We start from the raw sequence: 25,581 nt of genomic DNA, 5'->3' as shown, positions 1-25,581 counted from the left end.
TGCTTCACAAACTCAGATGACTTTCAGAAGGCTTTTCTCCTAAGAAGAGTAATATACAGCTGGCAAATCAGTGTGGTTCTATCAAGCAATCTCCAGAAATAAAAGCCCTCTGGTTTGAGGCAATGATTAACTGTTAAAGCTGAAACTCAGCGCAGAAAGGGGAACTTCACACCAGGAGAATGTTTACAGGGAAAAACGTTTCCCATTTCCTGCCGTTTTGCAAGAGCGTGGTTTAAAGGCTGAAGGTCAGTGACGCAGCAGTAATCCATCACCACCACTTTAAGGACCATTTGAAAGTTGTAACACAATTGCTGCACTTGAGCCACTGCCCAAAAGACAACGTTCTCACTAAAGCTAGAAAATTAATAAGAAAAAAAAACCAAACAAGAAATACTGTTGATGAAAGGAACCTGTTCAAATTTTATCAGCGTTTTATACCAAAATAGAAAGAAGTGGAATTTTTCAGATTGCCCAAGCATGATAGGGAAACCTCCAGTTTCATTCCTAGCATTGCTCAATCTTCAAGAAACCCTTGCCAAGCCCACCAAGACCTACTCCTTAGGCTTTCTCTTTTTTTGAAAAAGAAGAAAGTGCTCTTAAAAAGTACAAAAGGCTCGTGACTTGTGGAAGGACTTGCTTCCACAAACTCAAAGCAGGAGTGAGGACACGAGAAAGGAGTACGGGACAGTAGCTTGTATGCAAAGATACCGTCATTCCAAAATGGATGGAAAGTTTGGTCTTTCAGTGGAGCTGCTGAAATGCTGCTTCAGATCCTTCTCATCATACACAAAACAAAGAACATCTTAAACATTTTTAACACATAGTAAAAGCCTACTAAGGTTAGTGAAAGAAATACAGCTGCTTCAGCAGGCAAAGCAAATCTGACCTAGTATCAAGAAAACGAGACCGGCAAAGTTCACGCGTGGGAACGTCAGTAGCTGTAATAAATCCCAGCCTCACAGCTGATCATAAAAGACCTAAAAATTTCTTAAAATGTGGCTTTTCACTTAAAGCCAGATGTCCATTTTAATCCAAAAGCACCTTTTCCTTTGCAGCACAGAACCGCGTGGGCACTAGGAATACCAAACCTCCAATATTCAAATGGATGATTTCTCATCAAACTATGCCTTTGACAAAACCAGCCTCAGATACCACCGATATTTTTACTTAGTACTGAATTAAAACCAAAAGAAAAGCCTTCTGTATCTGGCACCCTTTACAAAGAGCAACGTGGTAAGCCAGACCATTTGTTGAGCTGTTGAAAAATGTTTGCCATGAACGCATCATGCTGGTGACCTCCACTAGTAGCAACCACAGCAGAGCACGTCTTACAGAAGCGAGGCCATGGGCATCAACAACAGGGCAGCCCATCCCATTTTAATCCATTCCCCAAACCAACTGCAGGTTCTTGAGACCTCCTCTCACCCAAGGCGAGATGGAGAAAAGATGTCCATTCCTCAGCCCAAGCAGTTTCACCGTCACATTGGCTTTGCCATCCCAACAGGAGAACAGCTGCTCCCGTGCTCCCAAAAAGGGATCTTCGGGGCTTGGCAAGCAAACATCTATCACCATCCACCAGAACAACCCTAAGAAAACAGAACCAGCCATCTCCAGAAGCCACCTTCCAACTGCTCTCAGGCACTGCATCCAAGATAAAGACCTGCAAGATAAAAGTCCCTGCAATGTTCTGAATAGCAGAAAGATCCCTACACCTCTGTCTGGGAGGACAAGCTCTGCTGAGGAGGAGAGCACACGCCATTCATATTCGGGCTGTAAAGCAAGCAGAAAAAAAAAAGCCGGTATGATGGGACTCTTGAACAGGCTGTCTCACAGAAGAACCAGTTCCCCACAAAGCCATGCCCTGCACTGCCTCCGCTCCATTGCCAGGACCCTGGGCTTTCCCCTCACACTCACCTACTCTCCCACAGAGGACCTTTGGGTCCCCCCAGCGCCTTCTGTAGCCCTGCCTCGTATCTCCAGCTCCCCTTGCCTCTCCTGGTTTGGCTGGCTGATGGCTGGGCAGGAGACGGCAAATGCGTGCCTAGCCTAGAACCTCAGCCTTGCCAACTGGCAGTAACCAGCTGGCCAGACAGGATGGGTCCGAACTCAGAGGTCACGTCATTCCGTGAGGAGGAAAAAAGCCTCAGTCTCATAGGAAAATTCTCAAGAAATCTGCAGGAATTTAACATCTCTAAGAACTGTACATCAGTGTCAACGTTGGCTGAAAAGTTTCTAGTGGAAGAAGGCAGCCAGCCTGCACAACTCTTCCTCAAGTACCCAGAACAAATACATAAAGAGCAAGAGACAGAACTACGAGTTGCTACAGACAAGATTTATTTTTTTTGTTTGTGTTTTACTTAGTCCCTTTTTCAGTCATTCCGGGCACATTTCTTTCTCCGCATTTCCATTTGTATGACTCTCTCCGTGCTTGTGGAGAGCGTCACATTAAAAGAAAGGACGGCAAATTTTATCCTTACCTGAATATATCTTGTATTTTGTTCCAGCTTAATAGATTTAATTTCAAAGACCAATACTTCCCAAAGCCCTTCCAAAACCTAAGAAAAAAAAAAAATGGATGCACTTCTAATATCATAGAGTCACAGAATGCTTTGGGATGGAAGGGACCTTTAAAGCCATCCAGTGCAACCCCCCTGCAATGGGCAGGGACATCTCCAACCAGATCAGGTTGCTCACCGCCCTGTTCAGCCTGGCCTTGAATGTCTCCAAGGATGGGGCATCCACCACCTCTCTGGGCAACCCCTGCCAGTGTTTCACCACCCTCATTATAAAAAATTTGTTCCTTGCATCTAGTCTGAATCTGCCCTCTTTTAGTTTAAAACCATCACCCCTTGTCCTATTGCAACAGATCCTACTAAAAAGTCTGTCCCTGTCTTTCTTGTAAGCCCCCTTTAAGTACTGAAAGGCCGCAATGAGGTCTGCCCGCAGCCTCCTCCTCTCCAGGCTGAACACCCCCAGCTCTCAGCCTGTCCTCACAGCAGAGCTGTGCCACCCTCGGACCATTTCGGTGGCCTCCCCTGGCCCCGCTCCCACAGCTCCATGTCCTTCCCGTGCTGAGGGCCCCCGAGCTGGACGCGGGGCTCCAGGGGGGTCTCCCCAGAGCGGGGCAGAGGGGCAGAATCCCCTCCCTCGCCCCGCTGCCCACGCTGCGGGGGATGCAGCCTAGGAGATGCTTGGCTTCCTGGGCTGTGAGCGCACATTGCCGGCCCATGGCCAGCTTTTCACTCCCCAGCACCCCCAAGTCCTTCTCCTCAGGGCTGCTCTCCATCCCCCCATCCCCAGCCTGTGCTGATACCGAGGATTGCCCTGACCCAGGTGCAGGACCTTGCCCTTGGCCTTGTTGAACCCCATGAGGTTCCCACAGGCCCACCTCTCCAGCCTGCCCAGGTCCCTCTGGATGCCATCCCGTCCCTCAGGCCTGGCACCTGCACCGCTCAGCTTGGTGTCACCTGCAAACTGGCTGAGGGTGCACCCGATCCCACTGCCTATGTCATTGATGAAGCTATTGAACAGCACTGGCCCCAGAACGGACGCCTGAGGGACACCACTCATCACTGGTCTCCATCTGGACATCGAGTCATTGACCACTACCCTCTGGATGTGACCATCCAGCCAATTCCTTATCCACCAAACAGTCCGCCCATCAAATCCATATCCTTCCAATTTAGAGAGGAGGATATTGTGGGGGACCGTGTCAAAGGCCTTACAGAAGTCCAGATAGAGGACATCAGTAGCTCTTCCCTCATCTGCCGATGTAGTTACTCCATCATAGAAGGCCACGAGCTTGGTCAGGCAGGACTTGCCCTTGGTGAAGCTGTGCTGGCTGTCTCAAATCACCTCCCTGTCCTCCATGTGCCTTAGCACAGCTTCCAGGAGGATCTGTTCCATGATCTTCCCGGGCACAGAGGGGAGGCTGACAGGTCGGTAGTTCCCAGGGTCCTCCTTTTGACCCTTTTTAAAAATGGCTGCAATATTTCCCTTTTTCCAGGCCCCAGGGACTTCACCCGACTGCCATGACTTTTCAAATATCATGGAGAGTGGCTTAGCAACTACATCAGCCAATTCCCTCAGGACTCTGGGATGCATCTCATCGGGACCCATAGACTTATGTAGGTTCAGGTTCCTCAGGTGCATATAAATGCATTTTGCTTATTTTCATCGGTTATACAAGGGGTAATTCCACCAGCTCCAGTAACTACACGAGGGAAGAATCGGGCTCGCAAAACTGAGCTTTCCCCACCTACTCTGCTCCCGATAAGCTACTACATCTGCGCCAGCAAATTAGCATTGCAGTCAGCTCGCCACCAGCTCCTGGCAGCTTCCACGCTGTGGGACTTCAGCGTCTTCTGCTTCCTGCATTCTTCCCCTTTAACTGCGTATTTGCTGTTTATTTACACAGACATTTTCTAAGGAACTGCAAGAAAGTTTAGTATGCTTAACTATGTCTGGTTTCAGTCATTGTATTTATTCTGCCTACTAAGAATCATTTTCTATTTTGCAAACTAATTTTTAATCTTCCCATGGCCAATATTTGAATTCCATGGTACATTTCAGGGACTGCACCAGTGTTCCTAATCCCTGACCCAGCTGTGAGCTGCTAGTGCCACCTGGAGTTTAATAGCTATACATAAAGCATGCCGAATCCCAAGGATGCATGCAAACATTTTAGCACACAGCCTGCAAGAGTATACATCCAGCAGCACCAATCTCTGGGCAACATCTTTGCACGGTGGATCTCGTTTCCAAAGTCTGGAAACTTAAAAAACTCAGCACAGTGAGCCAGGCTGCAATGGTCAGAAGAGCTCAGAGCTGCAGGCACTGGAAACCTCAGTCCAAGACTGGACAGCAAAAGCCACCAAGTACTTTTAAAAACCTCATCTCAAACAAGTTCGGTAAGCACTTGAAAAAGCCCCATCTTCAATATTTTTTTGAAGTCAGCCTCCTGATTGCCCATACACACTGAAAAACCTAGATCAAAGCATATCTTTGTATCAATCACTAAGTCAAAGCAGGAAAACAAGCAGTTACTGAAGCAGCCCATACTATTTCAGATACAAGCTGCCTCCTAATACCACTTGCCTTTGGATACAAGTGAAATAGAGGTATCCTAGACATCCTGCTGCTAAATTGTAGGCTTGCTTCACCAGTAAAGACAGAACAATCCAACTGGACTGCAGCAAAACTGTACCTGTGGAAGCAGAGACACAACAGAATAATTTATACAATGTCAGTGGGGTCAGTCTTTAGGTATCATTAATCCGTTCCCATTGTGGTGCCTACCACGAAAAGCACAGTTGTATTTTGTAGTGCTACAGTAGGAAAGAACAAAGCAAAGAGCATGTTGGAAATACACGGTATGAGCAGCTGAAGAAATCCAGGTCCCTGGAATCTCCTAAGCAAACAATCAGCTCTTCAGGGTTTTGAGTTTGTTTTTTCTGTGTTTTATTCCTGCACATTTAAGAGAAGCACATCAAAGATGACCTGAAGCACTGCTAAATACAACTGTAACTTGATAGGGATAATGAAACTGGCTGTCACTGTGAGACATCATGTTTGACCTCCAAATATTTCAAGAAGTTAGCTGCAGTAAAACCACGATTCCCCCAAATGCCAGCCTTTGCTTTCGTATTCAGCATGACAATTTGGTTGGCTTTCAGTCTGACCATCACCATCAATAAAACATTTGGCAAATCAAAGAGCAGCGAAGACTAACGATGGATAACAACGCGAACGGAGCACAGGTCTTTGCGCTACTGCTGTACTGACTTCGCAGCAGCAGGAAAATGTAAGAGATAGTCAATATTTTTGTACCTGTAGAATAAGCATGGCTGATACAGGGGACACTGAAGGAAGCCTCATGGATTCATATTGGGTTTTTTACAGTCACCTTTCCTATTAAAACAGCAGCTTGAGACTAAAGCTAAAGGAAGATTTAAATGCACTTCCTGAAAAGTCACAGAAGGGCCCAATGATCAGGAGCTCTGGAAAGGCAAACTTCACCACGTACAAAATCCTCCTGGTAGCCAGTCCAAGCAAAAAAAAAAAAAACTGTCAGCCCAGCAGGGATTGTTTTGAGAATCTACAAGCAACGGCAGAAAGCAAATGAGAACACGTTAGGCTGTATCTACTAATCACCACAGGAAACATCAATATGAAAAGTTCGTTTCTATTTTCAGTTTATTTCACAACATCTACCTAAACAGATGAAATTACTGAAGCATTAACACAGCAAAATGGTACCACTGCAAATATAACACAGAGCCAAAAACTTCAACTGTCAGCCTCTCCCCAGCTATATTTGTTACTTGGAAGCACTAAATCGTTTGTGCTGTATTTGGTTTTTTTATGCAAGCCTGAACACTGATAGAAAGGGAATCAGCATTTTCTCACAACATCAGATTGGCTATGACTTTAAAAAGCAACTATTACACAGTATCTTTTATAAACATATTTGCAACCAGGCAACTACAAGAGCTAACACCTATACAACCCAATAGGCGAGGCTATATTTAGCTGAAATTCAACGCCAGTGCTAAAATAAACCCATTGTTTAAGCAATATTCGTAAACTACAGGAAGGTAAATTTGTCTGAAGGTGAATCAAAACAAAAAGAGCGAGCATTACCCGTAGTCTGCTGTTCAAAGGCAAACTTCTGTTATGCAACTACAATTCAAAGGCACAGCTTTCTCCTGAATCACTCGTACTGGTTTTTCCTTCTCTTGGGCTAATTACGCCCTCAGGGATAATCTTGAAAAGACCTGAACCTACACCCAAAGCAACCAGTTGTTGCTAAATAAATTAGATTATCTTTTGACTACATTGCACTTGTTATTTTGGGAGGAATAGTGCTGAGGGAAGGAGGGAGTTGTTTTATTTTTATAGCCATATAAGCCTGTCTTGGTGTGTTATTTGCAGACAAAAAAAAAATGTTATGACATGAAAAAAAGAAAGGCAGCTTCTCATCTTCACTGTTGAGTGACCATTAAAGAATTACGTGCGTAGCAGAGGAAGGGGTGGGAGGGTTGTGCCAGCGAGAGGCAGTTTTAACTGTAACAGACACGACAGTCTTAAGTCTTTGAAACTGCAGATTTAAATAAGTAGATCCTACTAGTTGATCCAACGCTGGCACTACCCCGAATGTTGAAGGAAGGGAGAAACACCTACTTATCTGGATAATGAATTCCTCTCCCTGGAACATCACAAGGAAATCCGAGTTCTCTGGGGAGCTTGCCTTTGTGTCAAAAAAATCATGGTAGGAAGGTGACCTTCCCTCCAGCACTGATTTCATTTTTCAGATGACCACTTTTTATATACCATTAGAAAGGCACCATTTCATTCATCCCCCAAACCAATACAGACTGGGTCTGAAAGTGAGCCAGTGTGAAACGCTCCCGCGACTACCACGGCACAACAGAGCCCTGCACCACAAAAAAGCCAGGGCAGCGTGCTGAAAACCACCCGCTACTCCCCTCTCAGAAGTCAGTACCCCGGGCAGTCCGCACAGCCCTCCTAGGGTTCCTGTGTCCCAAAGCAAACCCTGAGATGTCAGGGGGATTTGGGGCACCCTTCTATGGAGTCAGTGGCCCCTTTAAGCTCTCAAAACAGGGGACTTGCAGCAGACAAGCATGCTCACCTCCCCGCTGCCCATTTCTAGACAGCCATGTCTCCAGCAGCCCACTCCCCCGGTCACTCCCACTCCTTGCTAAGCCTTTGCGTTATTCCTTCAGACTACAAATTTAAAGAACAGCTTTTTTTTATAGCTGTGCTAAGGTTAATGAAAAAACCAACAACAAAACACATCAGATACTTGATGGGTAGAACGCAACACCGGTCCCCTACAAAGCTTGGGCTGAAGAACGGCTGAGATTCTGGGGAGCAAAGGTGTTGGGATCCCACAGCTGCTGGACTCACACAGAACATGGTTAAAGCTTCAGAGCCCAGCTCCATAGTGAGGTGCCTCCACTGCAATAACCACAAGTGCCTTCTCAGAAGCATCAGGAGAGATACGATCAACTTAGCAGGCAAGAAAACTGAACACACTCTTATCCTAAGAGATAAAACAAATGAGGCTAAACTCCCTTTAGTCTCCAACTGAGCAGCGTTGGGGAGCTGACATCACCCTTCTCCTGGCTCTGCCACTCGGAACTCAGGCTTCTGAACTGCAGGGTTGTCAGTCTGGCTCTTCTCATGCTTGCCCTTTGTTTTAAAAAAAGGCATTAAGTTCATTAAAACTGTTCTCTACAGCTCACAGAAGAACTACTGATCTAATCATCTAGTGGATTGTTACAGTTAGTGTGAACTACGTCCTTTTCTGGAAATAAAGTTTCAGTAACAAAATCAGAGTTTGAATCTGAAATAAAAGCAGGGGACTAAGATGCAAAACAGATGTAAAGGTGATCTTTAAATATTCTTTGAGAAACCTACTCTCTGGGAGCTAGAGGCATGGGGGACTATCATCTTCTCTCTCAAGCTGCCTTAGCAGAGACATTAAACCCTGCAAACTCCGATAGGCTCTCCACACAGGATAGCGTGCATCACGCTGAGACGTGGTACCCAGCTTTGGCTTCTTCCCCTGCAACGCTGAGGTACAAACAGCCCCTGCCTCATCTCCGTCCTGCCTCTGGTTACAGCCTACCATGACCGAGGGTCCAGAGCAGTACCTTTAACATCAAGAATACCATCTTTCACTTGCTGTGTGAAAGGCCACCACTGAGACGTCAAAGCCTGGTCTGCCGTCTGGTCTTCGCAGAACCTCACCTTGTTTTGTGAGTGCTTCTCTCAGAGCCGGGGTAATCATCTCTCTCTTTCCACCCTCCTCCTTCCTCCCAGTGCTCTCTTGAGTCAAGCTCGTTCCAACACCTCCTTCCTCGAGCTCATGTTCTCTCTGTTTAAAGACAGTGAATTGCAACCGTTTAGATTCAAGCATCGCATTTTAAACACTGTGGCACAGTTCAGCCACAGACCTGCTAAAGTTAAAACTGACACATGAATTCTTGCATTCGTGTAATCCTGCATTCTATCCCTCTTCTAATTAGACGCTGATGGTTCAGTAATTTAGGACAGTAAATTAAAAAAACCACAACACACGAGATTTGTTCTACTAAACGCAGCAATAAAATTCTCTAGGACATTTTAAGAAACAAGGTATTTGAATGTCATTTGAGAGTGAGAGGGACCCGAGGATTTAAACCCAAGTGTTTTACGATTGTACAATAATCTCATCTCTCCGCAGAAGGCAAACCGGAGGGAACAAACCATTTTGTGCCTGACACGCAATTGCCTGGAGGGACAGGCAGCTCTTGTCCCTACTGTTTGGGGCAGGCTAGGGAAGAAAGCCACATCACCACAAGGAGTGAGCCCAGGACTTTACAGAGTAGAAGCTGTGCTCTCCACAAGTCACCTACGGCGGCAGCCATGTGCACCACCAAAATTCAGTGATCACCCAAGGCCCTGCAAGAAAAGGCTGCTCCCCGCTGCCCCGCAGGCAACTCCAGACACACGAGCTGCAGCATCCCACCTAAGCCTGGCTTCCAGCAGATGCTGCTTTATAGACACAGTTAAGCCCTTGGAGCTTACTTAAAACCAAACGCAGGGATATCACATATTAGCCTAAAGTTACAAGCAGGAGAAGCAAACCCCAGCACAGACGAAATTGCAAATCCCCCGCTGTGTAAGTGTCACTGCTGAGACTTTATGGGTATTTATTGCTTCACGTCTGCACAAAGAAGCATGAACTTGTAAATAATTACTTTGATATTTCATGCAACTTGTAATCTGTCAGTCCTTTATGGCTTTTTTGAAATATTAAAGGAGTTATGGATAAACAACAAACAAAAGCCAACAGAGGACATTTTGTTTTCACAAAATTGAGGCTATTTCACTTCCAAGCCTCTTTTGTGCCAAAGACATCAAGAAGTTCATACAAACGCTGCCGGTTTGAGTCTACCCACCAACTGTTACCATCGCTAAGGAAACCAGCGCTCTTGACTTGCCAAACTGTTCTTCACAGGGAAAGTAACGTAACCGTTCCTAGACACACAGACAGGTTTCTTTTGTACTGAGCAACATTTCAGAAAATAAAGGTTTCTCAGAAGAAAAAAAAAAAAAAAAAAATAGTTTTAAAAACCCACACAGACTCAAAGGTTCAAGGACAAAACAGAGTTCCTAATAAGCACTTCAGAAGGGAACAGGAAAGTAAAGCATTTAGGGACAGAGGTTATTGCCTTTCCTACTCATTTTGAGTAAAACTTGGCTCACAGTTTCAGGGAGGTTGTGCAGGAAGGTATTTTCTAATGACCACTAACACAACGTGGCCCTTACTGAAGGGGAAAGCTGTTTCCATCTTCTACTTCCTTTCACTCGGTTTGCCGAGTTTTTAGGCAGGATTTCATTGGCTTCTATAAACACTTCAAAACTTCCCTGAAAGGCTAGCTCTATGAAGTACTTGTTGGGTTTAAAAGCTCATTTCTTGAGGCTTGATCTTCATTTATCAGCAAGACGCTTCAACAGTAAAATATTAATATTACTGGAAAAGCCTCATGCATATAAGGAAGGAAGGAGATAATAGTTAAAAGATGAAGATTTTAGCTCCTTTTAAGTCTTAAATAAAGAGGTTCTCCTCCCACAAGCTATCATTTAACCCAGAACTAGGGCCAGCCATCCACTTCAAAATGGAAAGGCACTGTCTTAGCACAGATTACTTAAAGCAAAATGCTACACAGGATTTAGGAGTGGACACATCCTGGCCTACCTGCTCTACAATCTCACGCCAGGTTAATTCTCCCAGAAGTAAATATGCATTATGGAGCACATCATAATTAAAAATGCAGCAATTGACTTAAGCACAAATGAGACATCCCATCCAAGACAGCCTTCAGCTACAGAAAAAGTCCTGCTGAATTTAAAGGGTTTGCATTTCTACCTGTCTGTTGTGCCCGTTACTGCAATATCTGAGAAAAAGCACCTAAACATAAGAACAAGAAATAAAATTGCCTTACTGGCAGAGCAGAAACATTTATTTCAATAATCATTTTTCCCCTCACAGGGAGGATAATATTTTTTTCCCTCCTCATCCTGATGTGAAAGCCTGTAAACAAAATAATCATTTGTTTTTCACTGAACTGCAATACCTGATTTGTTCGGTTTGGCAAGTGATTGGCTTCAGATATTTCTTCTGGGAAATGGAATTCACAGCCCTGGGAGTTTTACTTATTTACTTAATAAACCTTTCATATTTATTATTTAGAGTTTGAGTGGAGTGAACAAAGTTAACTTTGCACAGAGCAAACTTCTCAAGTTCTGGTGATTTAGCAGAAAGCCCTGTGGTAAATCTAAGGCGAATTACTGTCTTTCCATAACAAATCAAGCGAGCAGTGACAAGAGCCAGCTTTTCATGCCCTTGAAATACTTCACTGCGGAAAAACTGAAGAGTCATCCTCTGGTCTGTGTTCACAAACAAGAGAACTCACAGATGAGAAAGCCTAGGAATACACTCCAATTTCTTGGTACCGCAAGGCTCAGCACAGCTCTTGCTGCAGCCTGCTGGAGGTTTGGGGTGTTTTTTGCTACTGCCATTGAAGCAGACCTGAATAAAAGCAACTGAACCTCATGTGTAAGGACTCAGGATCATCTCCTCTACAGGTGAAGGCAAAAAAACCCTCTCTTCCCTTTTGCTGCCATGCAGGCAGCACAACAGACACAAGCAGCACACAGTTTACGGGCAGGCAGGGGAAGCCCATTTTTGATGGGCCAAGAGCAGAGGGTGTCCAACAGACACGTGCACGAACCTCAGCATTCCCTGCCACGGCAGAGGCGTTGTTGCCCCTTTGACAAGTCACAGTCAAGTGTTTCAAATGATTTTCCGCAAATACGCCTACAAAATTCATCCACAGCCACATTCAGCTACGGTCAGACCGTCCGACAGGCCATGCTGCTGCCACTTCTCCTCTCTGAAGTGCTCTCTCCAGGACGTCAAGCTGCTCGCTCTCTCCCTGTGTTTTCTGGTTTATTACATCAAATGCTTTTCAAGCTAAGATTGCGGGGGCAAGACAAAAAAAAAAAAAAAAAAAGAGAGGCAGGTTCAGCATAACAACTTCCATGCAAAAAAGTATTCCCTAAACTACCTTAATTTAGCATTCTTAGCCTCATGGCTCTATTTATTGATGTGCCATAGCTAAAAAACCAAACATGCACCCCAAGAAGTTTTTATTCGTGGAAGGAAAATGACACCCAGAATATCCCAATTTTGACTGAACTTCTTTCCTACTTAACCTCCCAGTGGTGAAACAAGAGGGAACCCCTGGCCTTGTCATGATTTACAGCCTCATCCATCAAAAGGCTCCAGGGTCTTTTAACAAATGAAAGGCACAAACATTAACAAAACAGTAATACATCAGGGGCTGGAGCCAGGACTAACAGAACCAGCACTAAGGGAAAACGTTGGCAAGGCTATCGGGAAAAGACTGCCTGGCAGCAAGACGTATTAGTAAAACTTTCCCAGGGGAGTCATTAAATGAAGTATTAAAGTTCATGAATTACATGAAGGAAGAGTTAAAGTTCACACCAAGCAGAGCTCTGGAAGCAATACTCCAGTGGCAAGAGGACGGCTAGAAAAGCTGACAACTTTTCCCCTGGTTCAGGCTCAGCTGTCAGTGGCACCACAGGCAAGAACTACACGGGGGTTTTTTGGAAGTCGAGTAGGTATCAGGCTGCCCAGGGGATGGCACTCGTTTCCCTACAAAGCAGCCCTCCTGCAAGGCTAAAACACACGGGAAGAGAACAGGACAGGGAGCAGACTTGCACAAAGATACTCTTGAACACAAGAGAAGAGGAGCAGAAGACTGCTAGCGCGCTGTGGGAACCTTCCTGCTCCAGGTACAAAGCTCTGGCTGTCACAACCCAACCGTAACAAATGGAGACAGAACTGCAATTTGCTCAGTCCATGGACTAAACACCCTGCCAATCTCACAGCCACACGGGATACTCTAACTGCTGTCAGTCATCAATAAAAATGGCTTTGAGCATTTGCAAGGGAGCATGAAGATGAATACTAGAAACTTGGATTGAGTAATCAGTGAACCAGCAAACACCTCAACAGCAAGAAAATCTTATTGAAAATGGCTACTAGAGTCTACATAATCACAGGCTACATACCCACGCCATACATCGCTGCCCAGTTAAGCACAAAAGCCTGAACTGAAGCAAAAAGCAGACAAGGGTTGAAAGCATGACAACTGAGAGACGGGGAACTTGGCAATCCGTTACCTTGCCGTAAGTGAGACAGGAGGTGGCTTGATCAAAAGCAAAAATCATGGCATGTGTTTTCAAGAAGTGCCCCTAAAATGGGGAAAGCCCGTGAGAAGTTCTGACTGATACCAACAAAAAAAACCTCCGAAGCGAGATTTTCCCCCCCCCCCCCCCCCCTTGGAACAGAAACCTTTGCGAACTTTCAACCACAAGCTGGAAGGAAGTCTCCATCCACATCTACCTTACTCCGCTGTAGAATAGCAGAAGTTCCCTCGCGTTATTCTGAGGCAGCAGGTACGAGCGGCCATCCAAAGAAAGGACGCTATTCAAACAGACCTGCAGCGCAGCCCCCCCAGAGGGAATCCTGTGTTTTCTTTTGTTTGAAAGGTCAACGCTGAGGTTTTTGGACATTCACAACAGCATTTTAAAGCCTAAACTCACGCAGACAAGTAATGACAGAAGACTTATGCTGCTATCCAACTGAATCAGTCTGAAAGGGCACTGTGCATCTTCTGTGAAACGCGGAAGGATAAATGATCCCACCAACGTCCCTTTTCTTGTAGGTTCAACATCGGCCAGAATCCTCAAAGACAAAAAAAAATTCCCAGAGCACAACTCTAAAAATGTATCTGCAGGGCTACAGAGGGGTTTAAGATTGCTTCACTGAGCTATAACATCGGTGCTCTGCTGTAGGGAGGTTTTTACAGGGTGTCGTTAAACCACAACTCCATTTCATGTACTGCTGCATGATTCTGTCGACATTTGTTTGATTTGGGAACCTTCCTTGGACACACCATAAAGACGACTGATTTTCAAAGGAAACAAAAGAATCAAAACTAAAAACATGTTTATCTCCACCCAAAAGTGACTAGCTTATATTTGAAAACTGGACCATATATTCACATTTTTATTCCTTTCTTCTGTGCTACAATAATCACAACTAAAATCCAGGTAACATGATTTAACAAGTGTCCTGAAAAGCCCAGCCTAAAACCAGTAAGATTTTCCACTTCAGTCTACTCTGCTTTCTCACACACAGAGCAAGCAGCACACATCCTTTCACAACGTCTTGCCATATTTTGCAGATTTTTTTTTTTTTTTTTTTAAATGGCTCTGTAAAAGACTTCTCCACTCCATCGTTTCTTTCTTTTCCTTACAGTTTAGGACTAAAAGGGCATTTCATTTCAACACCAATCTTTCAAGTGGTCAAAACACCATGCACACATTTAAAAAAAAAAAAAAAAAAGAAAGCGTGATGAATTTTGATTCTGCAATTATTTGCTGTGTTTGAAGAAGCCTCCAGTCAACCTGAGCTAACACCAGCTAGAGATATATTTCCTAGCAGCAATACCTGTTGTGGAAAAGCCAGCCCTTGTAGGAAAAGCTGGCTGGACTGCGGACTTATTTTGTATTAGAAACCCTGAATGCCGTCCGTAGAAAGGAAGGCACCCCGTGCATGCTGGCGCACTGACACAAGTCAGACATCAGCAAGCCGCAGTTGGTTCTCATATCCGCCTTCGAGACGCGGCTTTCACTGGTCTTCACAGTTCTTGTAACGCAGGAAAGAGTTTAACCATAAAAATGTTAATACAGATTACGAAACACTAGGAAAAGTGTCAAGCAGAAGAGCTCCACAATTTTCCCAGGACTGTGAGAGTCCCAAGCACAACTCCCCACTCGGGTCAGTCTTCCCAGGAAGAGCATTTTGCCAAAGACTACGTGCAAGCTCACAACCAGCAGAAGTCAGCGCTAACTGGAGAGCAGCACGGGAAAGTCCCTATTTGCACCTTCTCTACCTGCCTCCTCCCTGAGTGGAAGCTGCTTACAAGTCTTCCAAGCACCCGCAATAACAGTTTTGGTCTGAAGGCCATTCAATGACATGCATCAACCAGCTTCTCAGAAATATTAGATGAGAGGCCACGAGATCATCATCATTATTATTAAAGTCAAAAGGAAATTGCCTGGTTTTTACCGTAATCAATCTTCATTGACTGTAAGATAATGTAAACTAGTCAATTAGGAAAACAGACCAAGACGGATATCCCAGAGCCCTGCAGAGCATGCCTCAAGACCCAAAGCCCCACTTTCCAAACTTACAGTCCACAGAAAAGCCAGAACTGACTGGGTGCTTCATCCTCCCAAGGGGGACACGGCACAGTTCCATGCACGCAACCGCACAACTCCTTTTCCAGAAAAGCCTTGCGCTTCACACCTGGGTCTCTTCCGCACGCTTGCTTACCGTAAATGATATCTAACAGCACTCCTCTTTCTGAAACTACCGACCCGCTGTTGTTTCGGTAGTGCCGATCACCAGAGGGACCCAGCCCACACGAGCTGGGTCAGAAGGAACCCCCACACGGGGATCACCGGCTAGCACAGACCCAGACCGCCTTGCCACGAACCACTGGCACAGAGGCTCCGGCCATGCCGGCAGCAAAAAGGAACATCATTTCCTCATGCAAAAGCTTAACTGTGCTAGTAGGAGAAAAGTCCACAGCATGGTTTGGCACACATATAAGTACTCTGTGCAATACAAAACCAGTTTACTGTCATGTTACAGTGTCCAGCTCCTTCTGTAGAGCTGAGATAATGCTGCTTCCATTCTCTTATCCCACACTCTTCTGTTCACAAGCCTTTTAGGAGAGGCTCCATCTCTTCTGCATATCCACACCACCTAGCAAAATGCAGTCCCCATCTCAAGCCAATCCTCTGCAACCCACAGCAAAAGAGGGATGTCAGGCTATCAGCTCTGACACAAACAAGGAAAGGTGGATACTTTGCCTGCTTTGGCAGCCAAAGTATCAGCAAAGGAAGCAAAGTTGTGCTAACCTTATAACAGGAAAGAAAAAGCAGCTCCCACTGTCCATAACTGGTGCTGCCCTTCACACAGAGGGGCTATACTATAAACTATACCGACCACTGGGCAGTCACAGCAAATAAGAAGGTGGTTTGATGGGAGGCTGTGTGCGGACAGGCTTACTGCCAGCTGCACTGCCGAATGACCGATCTGCAGGGTTTGTCTAGCAATGGATGCATTTACTGTGCCTCATAACACCTTCCCCAAACGTATTTATTTGGCAACAGATGCTATGCTCCCACAGGGCATCCTTGTGCTACTCTCTCCTTAGATACAGCAACGACATCAACGGGCCGCTTCCTCCACGCTCCTCCCAGTAATTACCATCAGCAGATAATTACTCTATGCATTGATTTGTGGACTTCTGTTCAACTGTGTTATTCGGCTGGCAAGAACATTAAAAAATGCACAGGAAAAATAAACCCCTGAGAAATGCAGCACAGTTTGTGAGAAATGGTAAGCAGATGGGCTGGACTGCTGCAGGCTAAATCCTGATCATCTCCAACAACAGATGTGGGCAAGAAAAGGCTGCAAATAAAAAAAGAGGGAACCCAATACTCAGGGAGACTTCAGACTTCCAGAATTGTTTATACCTATCAGCTCTGCTTCATTTACTGACTAATTTATAACAGACTAAAGAAGAGCAAGGGATATGGGATCTACCACCCAGGGCAAAAATAAGAGTCTTCATCCGTAGATCTCAAAGCCCTGTACAAAGGCTTGTCAAGGAAGCCAGTATCGTACCACAAGTCAAAGCCAGAATGTCCAGCCAGAGGTTATCGTTAAACTATCTTTTTCTTTTATATTTCTTCTTCATTGGGCACTCTCAAGTCTTACACAGAAAAGGTAGGCTTCCAGATCTCTTGTAATGTTTTTTATGAATTGTAATTCTTTTCAATAGCCGAGGTTTAGAGAAGAAAGATTTGAACACAGGAAAAGGGAAAGATGAAGTGTCCCTGTGACAAATCCAGATTTTAATGCTAGAAGTAGTCCCCAAGCAGTTAAGTGATATTTCTTAAAACTTATTTTAAAATGTAGGATCACAGTGAATTCTGAGCCAGAGTAGCAGAGGTCAAAATCTAGCCCAGAGTGAGCCGTCGCAGATAAGAGCACATCTTTCCTATAGGAATCTTTCACCCATTAAAAGTTAGAGGAAGTTTTGGGAGAGCTCTAAGTGTGCACATCATTTTTAGCTGTTTCTAAATCGGACAGTCAATTACCTCAGCCTTCCTCAATTCGGTTAAAATATGCCTAACAATTCTTGCACACTCTAAAAAGTTTCTGCCTGTAACACAAAGTTGCATACAACATGTTGTCTGTAAACCTTATACCTTAAATACCTTATACCTTAACGCTCACTGCTCCGTTTCAAATAAAACTCCAGCCAACTGCATTAACAGTTCCTTCTCCCCGCGCCGGCAAGGTTCGGTCTTCCATAGCAGTCATACGCTCACAAAGGGCTCTCAGGAAACATTGTGATTTACGATGCCAGTGGTGGCAAATGGCTACCGTAGGATGACTTTTAGGGACGAGTGCCAAAGGGGATCAGGAAGCCTCCCCCGTGGCAAATGGGCATAGAAATAACCAGAAACTTCTTGAACACGCTCTCTAGGACATATTTTGTTTCCTGTAAACTCAGTCTCGGCCTTGCTCTCTCACACACAACCCTCCTCTGTATTTACATTGCAAATGTGACTATCAATATCATTAAACTTTTTGTTTCAGAAAACAAGAACATTAATCTCAAAATTGTGTCAACAAAATATGCCCATTTGATTACTTCCTAACCCATCCAAAAAAAATTAGGATATTATTATTACTATTACTCATGCCTGCAGTTTATAAATATGAAGGTTAATAAAGCCATTTCATTCCCTGGGAACAAGTCTAGATTGATCTTTCTAGTTTATCACAATCTCCCAGCTGTGGGAGATAATCTACATTAAGAAATGGTGTCCCTATGATTAATTGCAGTCTTGCAGGCCACAAACATAGCCATTAGATTTCACATTTTATCTGATAAATACATTTCAGGCGAGTAACTTTGGAGGACAGGGAAAGTGTGCCACAACTGTAAAACATAAAAGTTCACTTAGTTATTAAATCCACTAAGAATCACCACTGCCTTCTGCTACTGCATAAAAGCAATTTGGAGAACAGGCCCGGGTTCTCAGCCTAAAAAACAAGCAGCTGGAAGGGTAGAAAAAGCAGAGAAAACCCAGTCCTTAGCCCACCCAGCTGTGCATCATCCAGCCCCGCCTGGCACCAAAGCCTTGGATCATCAGGTACTCGAGAGAAGCAGCCTCAGACCTCCCCAGCCCTCCCCCAGACCACGGTCACATTACGCATACTGGACTTTCATGCCTAGCAATTCCCTCCGTGAAAGCACAGGCATTATCTGTACTGACACAAAGGTTTGAGTCCAGTTCAGGACCCTAATAAGCATCACCTGCAACTATATCACCTGCAGCAAGTTCCAAAAATTTAATTACTCAGAAAAAAAAAAAGGGGGCTGGATTTTAGCAGTTATGAAGTAGTCATCTCTACATAGTATGAGATTTGACAGACAAAGTGTGGAATTTACCTTTGTATCAGCCATCATTTTATATATTTGAATGATTTCCTGTTGCCACCCAACCTTGTGCCAATTTTTGCGCTCAGATTCAGTGTGCAGAAGGCACCATCACCTTGAACTGTGTACCTTTACCCTCAGAAGCTCTTTAAAAATCCATCTCTTTTCCAAGGGAGAGTATGTAATAGCTACAACTGTACCGGGAACAGAGAGGTTCTGCATTCGCCTCAAACTCCTGAATCCCTCTGCCTGATCCAAATGACTGCAAGAATCCAGTACCTGTCTCAAGCCCTTTGACAATACTTTGTAAAGTGCAATGAAGCTGCAGCATATGAAAGAAAAAAAAGCTGTAAAACAAACCTTAGCCTTGATTTCCATCAAGTCAAGCAACAGGAGATGGATGTAAAGTTAAATTAATATCACCTGCAGAGATGTGAGCAAACATTTATTAGGTACACTCGCCTCCACAGCCTCACTCTGCCATCCCGTAAAAAGCAGGACAACAAGGAATTATGACTATGTGTGACTGCACATCTGTCTTATCTGCTAGTGATTCTCACACATGCCTGCAAAAGAGATCAAAGCTGGACCCTAAAACGTTTCAAATTAACTATATTGCACAAGGCAGAACCTGCTATTTTATCTCCTATATGCAGAGGAGTTAATACACAACACTGACATCCACAAAACCCATGCTGAGAACTGTGAGGCGCATTTCAAATCCAAGTAACTCTGCATATGAAGAAGTGTCTGTGATATAACCCTGAAACACACAAGTTTTCTTCCAACTTGCTGGCTTGCACACGGATAGTTCAGATACAAAAACCCAAAGCACGTGCCTGTGTTAGTAAGGACTACTGCAAGGCAGATTATATCAGTGTAAAACAAAAGCATCAGACTAATTTTACACAGTTCAGCATTCTCCTAGAGAAAAAAAAATGGCTAACGGGACAACGCAACTCATCTGAAAAATAAAACTCATCACACACAAACTCATAGCCACTAAAGTGAGGATGTGACTTAAACCGAAATGCACTGGATTTAAACAACTATATCTTCCCGCCTTGGAGCAAGAGAGCCCAATCATGATAAATTACTTTCATAAATGCAGATCACCCTGTTCTTTCGTATCAAGTCTTCAGCATTTATTTTCGTTATAGTAAATAACTGCACCTACGGGATCATTTTACAATTCAAGTGTTTGCATAAACCTGTTGCAAGTCAATGCACTCATTCCCCAGGAGATTCACCACCAAGACAAAGTCATTCTTTCTCCCAGCTAATGATACAGATAGCCATCAGTTCAGGCTCCCTCATAAAATATTTACACAGCTATATGCTGCCATCACTCTGGAAACACAAAGAGCTGAGGATTTACACTGAAGTTGCCACTGCAGGCCCTTTCTCCATTAGCTGCTCTGGTTACAGAAGCATGAAACCAAAGGGAGGTTGCAGGTAGGCAGATCGGCCATGCAGGACAGGAACAGAGGGGTCCGTAATGAGAACTACATCGTTTAAGGTTTCCAAATTAAACCAAAAACCTGGGACATGACTACAGCAGTGCAGTTCAGTGGCATCAGCGACAAAGAAAGGCTGATCCAGAGTTTTAGGGCCTCCTGTCTCATCAGCTGACAATAGCTCATATCCAAACGGGCCAGGACACTTCCCTGCCCAGTAACAGTGTGCTTCCAGTCCCACACCGACATGTGCGCTCTCGGGACCTAACCAGTTGCAGAGGCAAGAGGGCAGCATTCAGCTGTCACAGCAGAACAACTGTTTGCCACCTCCTCCGAGGAAAAGGCAGCAGACCAAAACCTGCAGCTTACAACTCCAAATGGGCATCTGTGCTCAGACAGCAGCTGTCCCTCTGAGCAGAGGGGCTACTGAGTTCACGGCCACAACAACCTGACCTACACGGAGTTATGTGCACTTCTGTAGTAACTTGTACGTACAACATACAGGCCTCTCGCCGCTCGAGCGGAGCGACGAGAAAGCTAAGGAGAAAGCGGTTAATTGTTTGAATCATGCATCAGCCAAAGTCATAGACAGCAATCAATTTTCACAGCCTATGTCTAAAACGTGACCACATTGACTTCAGCCATGCTCACTACCAGAAGAATGAGCATGAGAAGCTAAGAGCAGGAAGTATTTTATTGCTTTGCTCACTTTTTATTCATAAACTGGACTATGACACATGGTTTTCCCCGTTTACACTACTCTTTGATCATGGTGTCGCCATATTTTGTCAGTCAGTGAAAACTCAATGCCTAATTTTTCATAAAACTGCTGGACACCACCACCTCCCTTCCCTGCTCTAAACCATCTCCCCGGGCATGCTGCTACAGAACACACAGTTCCCTTTTTGTCAGTGACCTCTAGCGGTGAGCACATGCAGGAGAGGAGGGAGAGGACCACAGCACAGGGAGAAAGACTGATCCACAAAAGAAAGCCAAACGGTTCATCCATCCTTCTCTTGCAAGCTGCAGCGCACAAGTCGATACAAGCTCAGGGACGGGAGTACGCGCACAGGAGCGCGCCTTGCCCCCGGGGCAGGGGGGCCGCTCTCCTACTGTCAGTGTTACAAGCAGCAGGGAAGCGTTTTGCCTCCTTCCCCTCCCTAAAGGGAGGAACGCAGATCCCCATGCTCCCCTTGTAACCCCCTTCCCTCCCGTGATCCAAGGCCTGCCTTGCCATGGCCCAGCGGTGTCACCTTGGCTCCGACTGCTGAGGAGATTGCTAAGTTTCGGGAAAGAGCTGCGAGAAGTCCACACCGTAGAGGCATGCAAAATAAGGAAGGTGTAATTACAGAGTTAGGTTTGCTGAGGGGGATGGAGAGCAGCTCAAGGGTTCACGAGGAAAGGCACCACCATAGAAAGATCGCTAAGGAAGAAAAACAGTCAGTAGGCAACACCGTACGTCACAGGTCCATCCCGGAGCCAACTTTTCCCCCCGACTGCCAGCTGTGCAGCCAGCAAATAGCGTGGGGAGCACAGTATGGCCTAGCCTAGTAGCTATTTATATCCTCGGTCCTTTTTGTGCGCTAACCAAATAAATGAGTTTGATATATCTTGTTCGCAGACTCTCTGAACACAGAAAAAGAAACATGAATGGAACCGCACAGAAACAGAGAGCAACACCCTGAAACAAAGCAGGAATCATGGTTGTCTTTGACAGGCTCCGCACAGGTCAGATCAAGCTCACTGGCTTGCTCTGCGAGCCCAGCACCTCATCTTAGGGCAACAGCGAGCAAGGCACAGAAGCTCTTGCAGCAGTGTGTTACCACTCCACCAGCAGCTCTGCTCCCCATCACAACACACCAGCACAACACGTGCCTGCAATTCAGCCGACGTACCCACGGGCAGATACAGTAACGGGATTTGTGTTCAGACACTGGACCGCGAGTCACCGTGGCGGAAACGTACATTCAGATCCGGATGTTGGCTGTGGAAGTAATTTCTCTCAAACTGAAAATAACAGGTTACCACTGCAGCATTTGCTCAGCGAACAAGTCACAGTTAGCCGGTAACTATATCCAACACACCTCCAAGGATGTTCTTTTAGGGACAGGTTCTCCAATAGCCCGTATTTTACTCTCCCTCTAACTAGACCTTATAGATTTGAATCCAGCAGGCAATATTTTAATCAATTCAACGGATCAGTGGCAAAGACCTGACAGTTCTACACTCGCTGTAACAGCAGTACCTTTGCTTTCTTCATGTGCCTCATGATATTGCCGAGATCTTCAACATCGATGACAGAATTTGTGCCTCCAGCTTCCTCAGCATCAGCCACCTCCTCCTCGCTACTGGTTTCAAACAACTCCTCTGCCTGTGTAAGAGATCAGAAGAAAAAAAATAAATTAGGAATGTATTGGAATGTTAAACTTAAGATCTTCATCTATGCTAACCAGGGAAATCAGCTCTCACAACCAGTAACGACTAATGAAAAACAAAGAATAGTCTACCAATAACTTGCACAATGTATATGAGATGCATTTAAACTTGGGGCTCTTATTGGTGTGTATTTTTAAGAGTTCAGTAGCACACAGACTGCCTGAAACTCAGTCCAGATATCCTGCCTCCAGATTGCCCCGTTTTCCTCATGTGCCTATCTGACGACATGAGAAGCGATACAGAGGAGTCCAGCTCCCGCTGCACACTACGATGATCTGGAAGCCTAAACCCCTTTAACTCCCCATTCCCTCAGGCAGGGGCACTTGGAGGAGTGAGAGATCCGCTTTCCAAGACAAACTCTTCACAGAGCAGAAAAGTTGTCTCCCTTACACAGCCAAAGTACAGAACAGCAGCATTGGTGTAATGGCAAGATTTATTCCTCTTGTTTCTGCAGCAGCCAACACACTCCAACCCTCTCAGCCAGAAGAGCCCCTATTTTCCTACAAAATTCAACATGGCCACAGCAATCATTTCCAACCCACAATAAATGGCTTGTGGGGAGGATTAAAGTGCCATAGCAGCTCCGAGTCTCGCACTGCAGAGCAAGAGGGAGGATTTCTTATTGAAAACCTGCAATCAACAAACACTCCAGAAGACACACGAATGATTAAAGGCAGACACACGCAGAGGAAATACAGGACTTGCTCAGATAACACTGCCCCAACTGCCTTTGGAAAACCCTTGGGATGCACCTAAGCTTCAACCAGTTGAAGTGGAAGCAGGTTAATTGCTCACGGGGAACCAAATGCTTTGCTTGGCCATGAGACAAAGCAAAGACTCTGATGAGAACCCAGACTGGCTCCCAGGAGCATCTGTCACAACATATACACACACACACACCCCCCCCCCCCCAGTCAAGGGGAAGACTCCCTCATCATATAGATGCCACCTAGCCTAGGTCCACCACTAATGTTTTGGTCATTTTTTTTGGAAGACTCATTCTACCTGTTATCCACCATGGGATCTCATCCCTCTTGCCCCTCCGCTCCACAACAAAGAAGTATCAAGCTCCCACAGCGCCCCTCGGGGTTGTAGGAAGGAAAGAAGTCAAACAGTGCTCCAAGGGGCACTAAACCAGAAATAAGGCCGTGTGGATTTTGGCTCTACCTCAGTATTCTCATATTCTGATGCCTCATGTTCATGATCTGAGCTCTCCTTGCTCTGCTTCCCCGGAGATTTGCACTTCCCTTTCTTGCACTTCCCACTGCAGGGCTTCTTTTCCCCTCTGCAGAGCGCCTGGAGCCGACTGAGGAACTTGGCTTTCCAGGCTTCAAAGTCAGCCTCAATGCTGCCACGCTTGCTCTGGGCCACATTGCAGTCCCCCTCAGCACGAGTCATGATACGGCTGGCACTGAGCATCCACAGCCACCTGTCAATATTTCTTCCAACCTAGGACAGGATGAAAGTTAGAGGGAAATTAAATGAAGCCCAAGTTAAACAAAGCAGGCAATTAAGAAAGCAAGGACGAAGCCTGCAAACAGAGCTAGTGAGCCGCTCATTTCACGTGGCCCCAGCTACCCAAACGTAACAACCTGGTGACAAGTCAGGCCATTTTTCTGACTGAGATGAAACTAATTACCAGGCTAAGATACTGTCATATTTTACATCAGGAAATAAAGCTAAAATCCACGCAATACAGCCAAGTACATAAGACAGAGAAAAGCACTAACAGGTAGCAAGTGAGAGGGTTTACGGTACTCTGCCCTCATGCACTGATATAAAGCTTTCAAAGCTGGGTAATTAGCTCAGTAAGGATTTACCAAATGTATTACCATACCTCCCAGATTAATGCAGTGCTTATGGGACTCCTTTCCCATTCAAAAGGGCAGCACAACTGCTTCAAAGCTGCACTGCCTGTGCCCTAAACCCAGCCCCTAATCAAGTCCGCACAACAGCTGCAATTCTCACACAAACTGCCAGTATCATTCAGTTTTTTGTAGCATTTAAGAAAGCTGAGCCTTTCAGAGGAGCAGAAATCAAAGAAAGGTGCACAGGAGATCCTTACTGTGTTGTAATGATCAACGTAAACTGAGTCTCCCAAGCCAAACACAGCGTATCTCAGGCCTTTCAGATACGTTTTCCCGAAGCGGAAGTCATTCGCAGCCTCTTCTAACCACTTGCAGAACCACGCTGCACTCTCGGTTGGCTGTCCATCTGTGTATGTAGCTACCAAGAACACACAAATGTTCTTGCTGGTTGTCTAATAATATAAAAGAGAACAGAATAGAAAAGATCACACATTTTTCAGAACACTTTACATCGGGAAGAGAGCTGTAAGACACGGACAGTTGCAAGAAGTCGAAAGACAAGATTTTTGCCAAGTGGGTTAAGCACCTTTGGTGTGGGATGCTGCAGGTGATCATCCCAGCGGCGGTGAATGGCCATCCTCCCTGCAAAGCCATCTTAAACTGGCCAAGGGAGAGCAAGCTCTCTTCCCCCTACCTACGAGAGACACAGTAGTAAACCAGAACTGGACACCTACCTCCCCTACCCCAATCAACAGCTTCTTGAACACTCTTGCAGCAATAAAGTCTCCCATGGATTCAAAAGGCAACTCTCAATATTTACAGAAGAAAAAAAAATCCATCAAGGATTACTCAATATAAATACGCCTCCCAGGAAGTTTCTAAGTCTTTGAAGGCTGCAGGAGTATCACTATCTGCTTGTTCTGGTTTCAAACCCTTTCCCAAGCTGTACATTATCAGAGACAGAACAGGGGCACCTGGTGGGGCCACTCTCACATTAACTCACACCCGAGTTACAGAACTAGCTCATACAAAACCACTGTCGGTATCAAAATACTCTGCACAATCCTTTCCTAGTAATCGTCAAAATTCAGGTATTTTCTGCTGAGGGTTGATGGGCTATACTTGCTTAAGTAGAAGGGAAGCAATTTTCAACACACAACTTTGGGGAATTCCAGGATAACAAGAGAG

The 25,581-nt window shown here is 45.2% G+C and overlaps 1 protein-coding gene across 3 annotated transcripts in view; it reads right to left on the bottom strand.

Annotated features, from left to right (window-relative positions):
• LOC309597920 (S-adenosyl-L-methionine-dependent tRNA 4-demethylwyosine synthase TYW1-like) overlaps nt 1-25,581 on the bottom strand; it is a 110,310-nt gene that overhangs the window by 81,122 nt on the left and 3,607 nt on the right. For all 3 annotated transcript variants that reach the window (XM_082327916.1, XM_082327918.1, XM_082327917.1), the window contains exons 5-8: nt 24,651-24,845; nt 23,753-24,034; nt 22,395-22,520; nt 8,776-8,902 (exon numbers count right to left, since the gene is read on the bottom strand). In XM_082327916.1, the coding sequence (XP_082184042.1) occupies nt 8,776-8,902; nt 22,395-22,520; nt 23,753-24,034; nt 24,651-24,845 (730 nt within the window). The remainder of the gene's footprint in view (nt 1-8,775; nt 8,903-22,394; nt 22,521-23,752; nt 24,035-24,650; nt 24,846-25,581) is intronic.

This window comes from Platalea leucorodia (assembly GCF_965183815.1).
Source record: "Platalea leucorodia genome assembly, chromosome: 16".
In the NCBI taxonomy this organism is placed as follows: Eukaryota; Metazoa; Chordata; class Aves; order Pelecaniformes; family Threskiornithidae; genus Platalea; species Platalea leucorodia.
The sequence above is the reverse complement of the archived record's forward strand: the minus strand, read 5'-3'. Positions and strand labels throughout refer to the sequence as shown.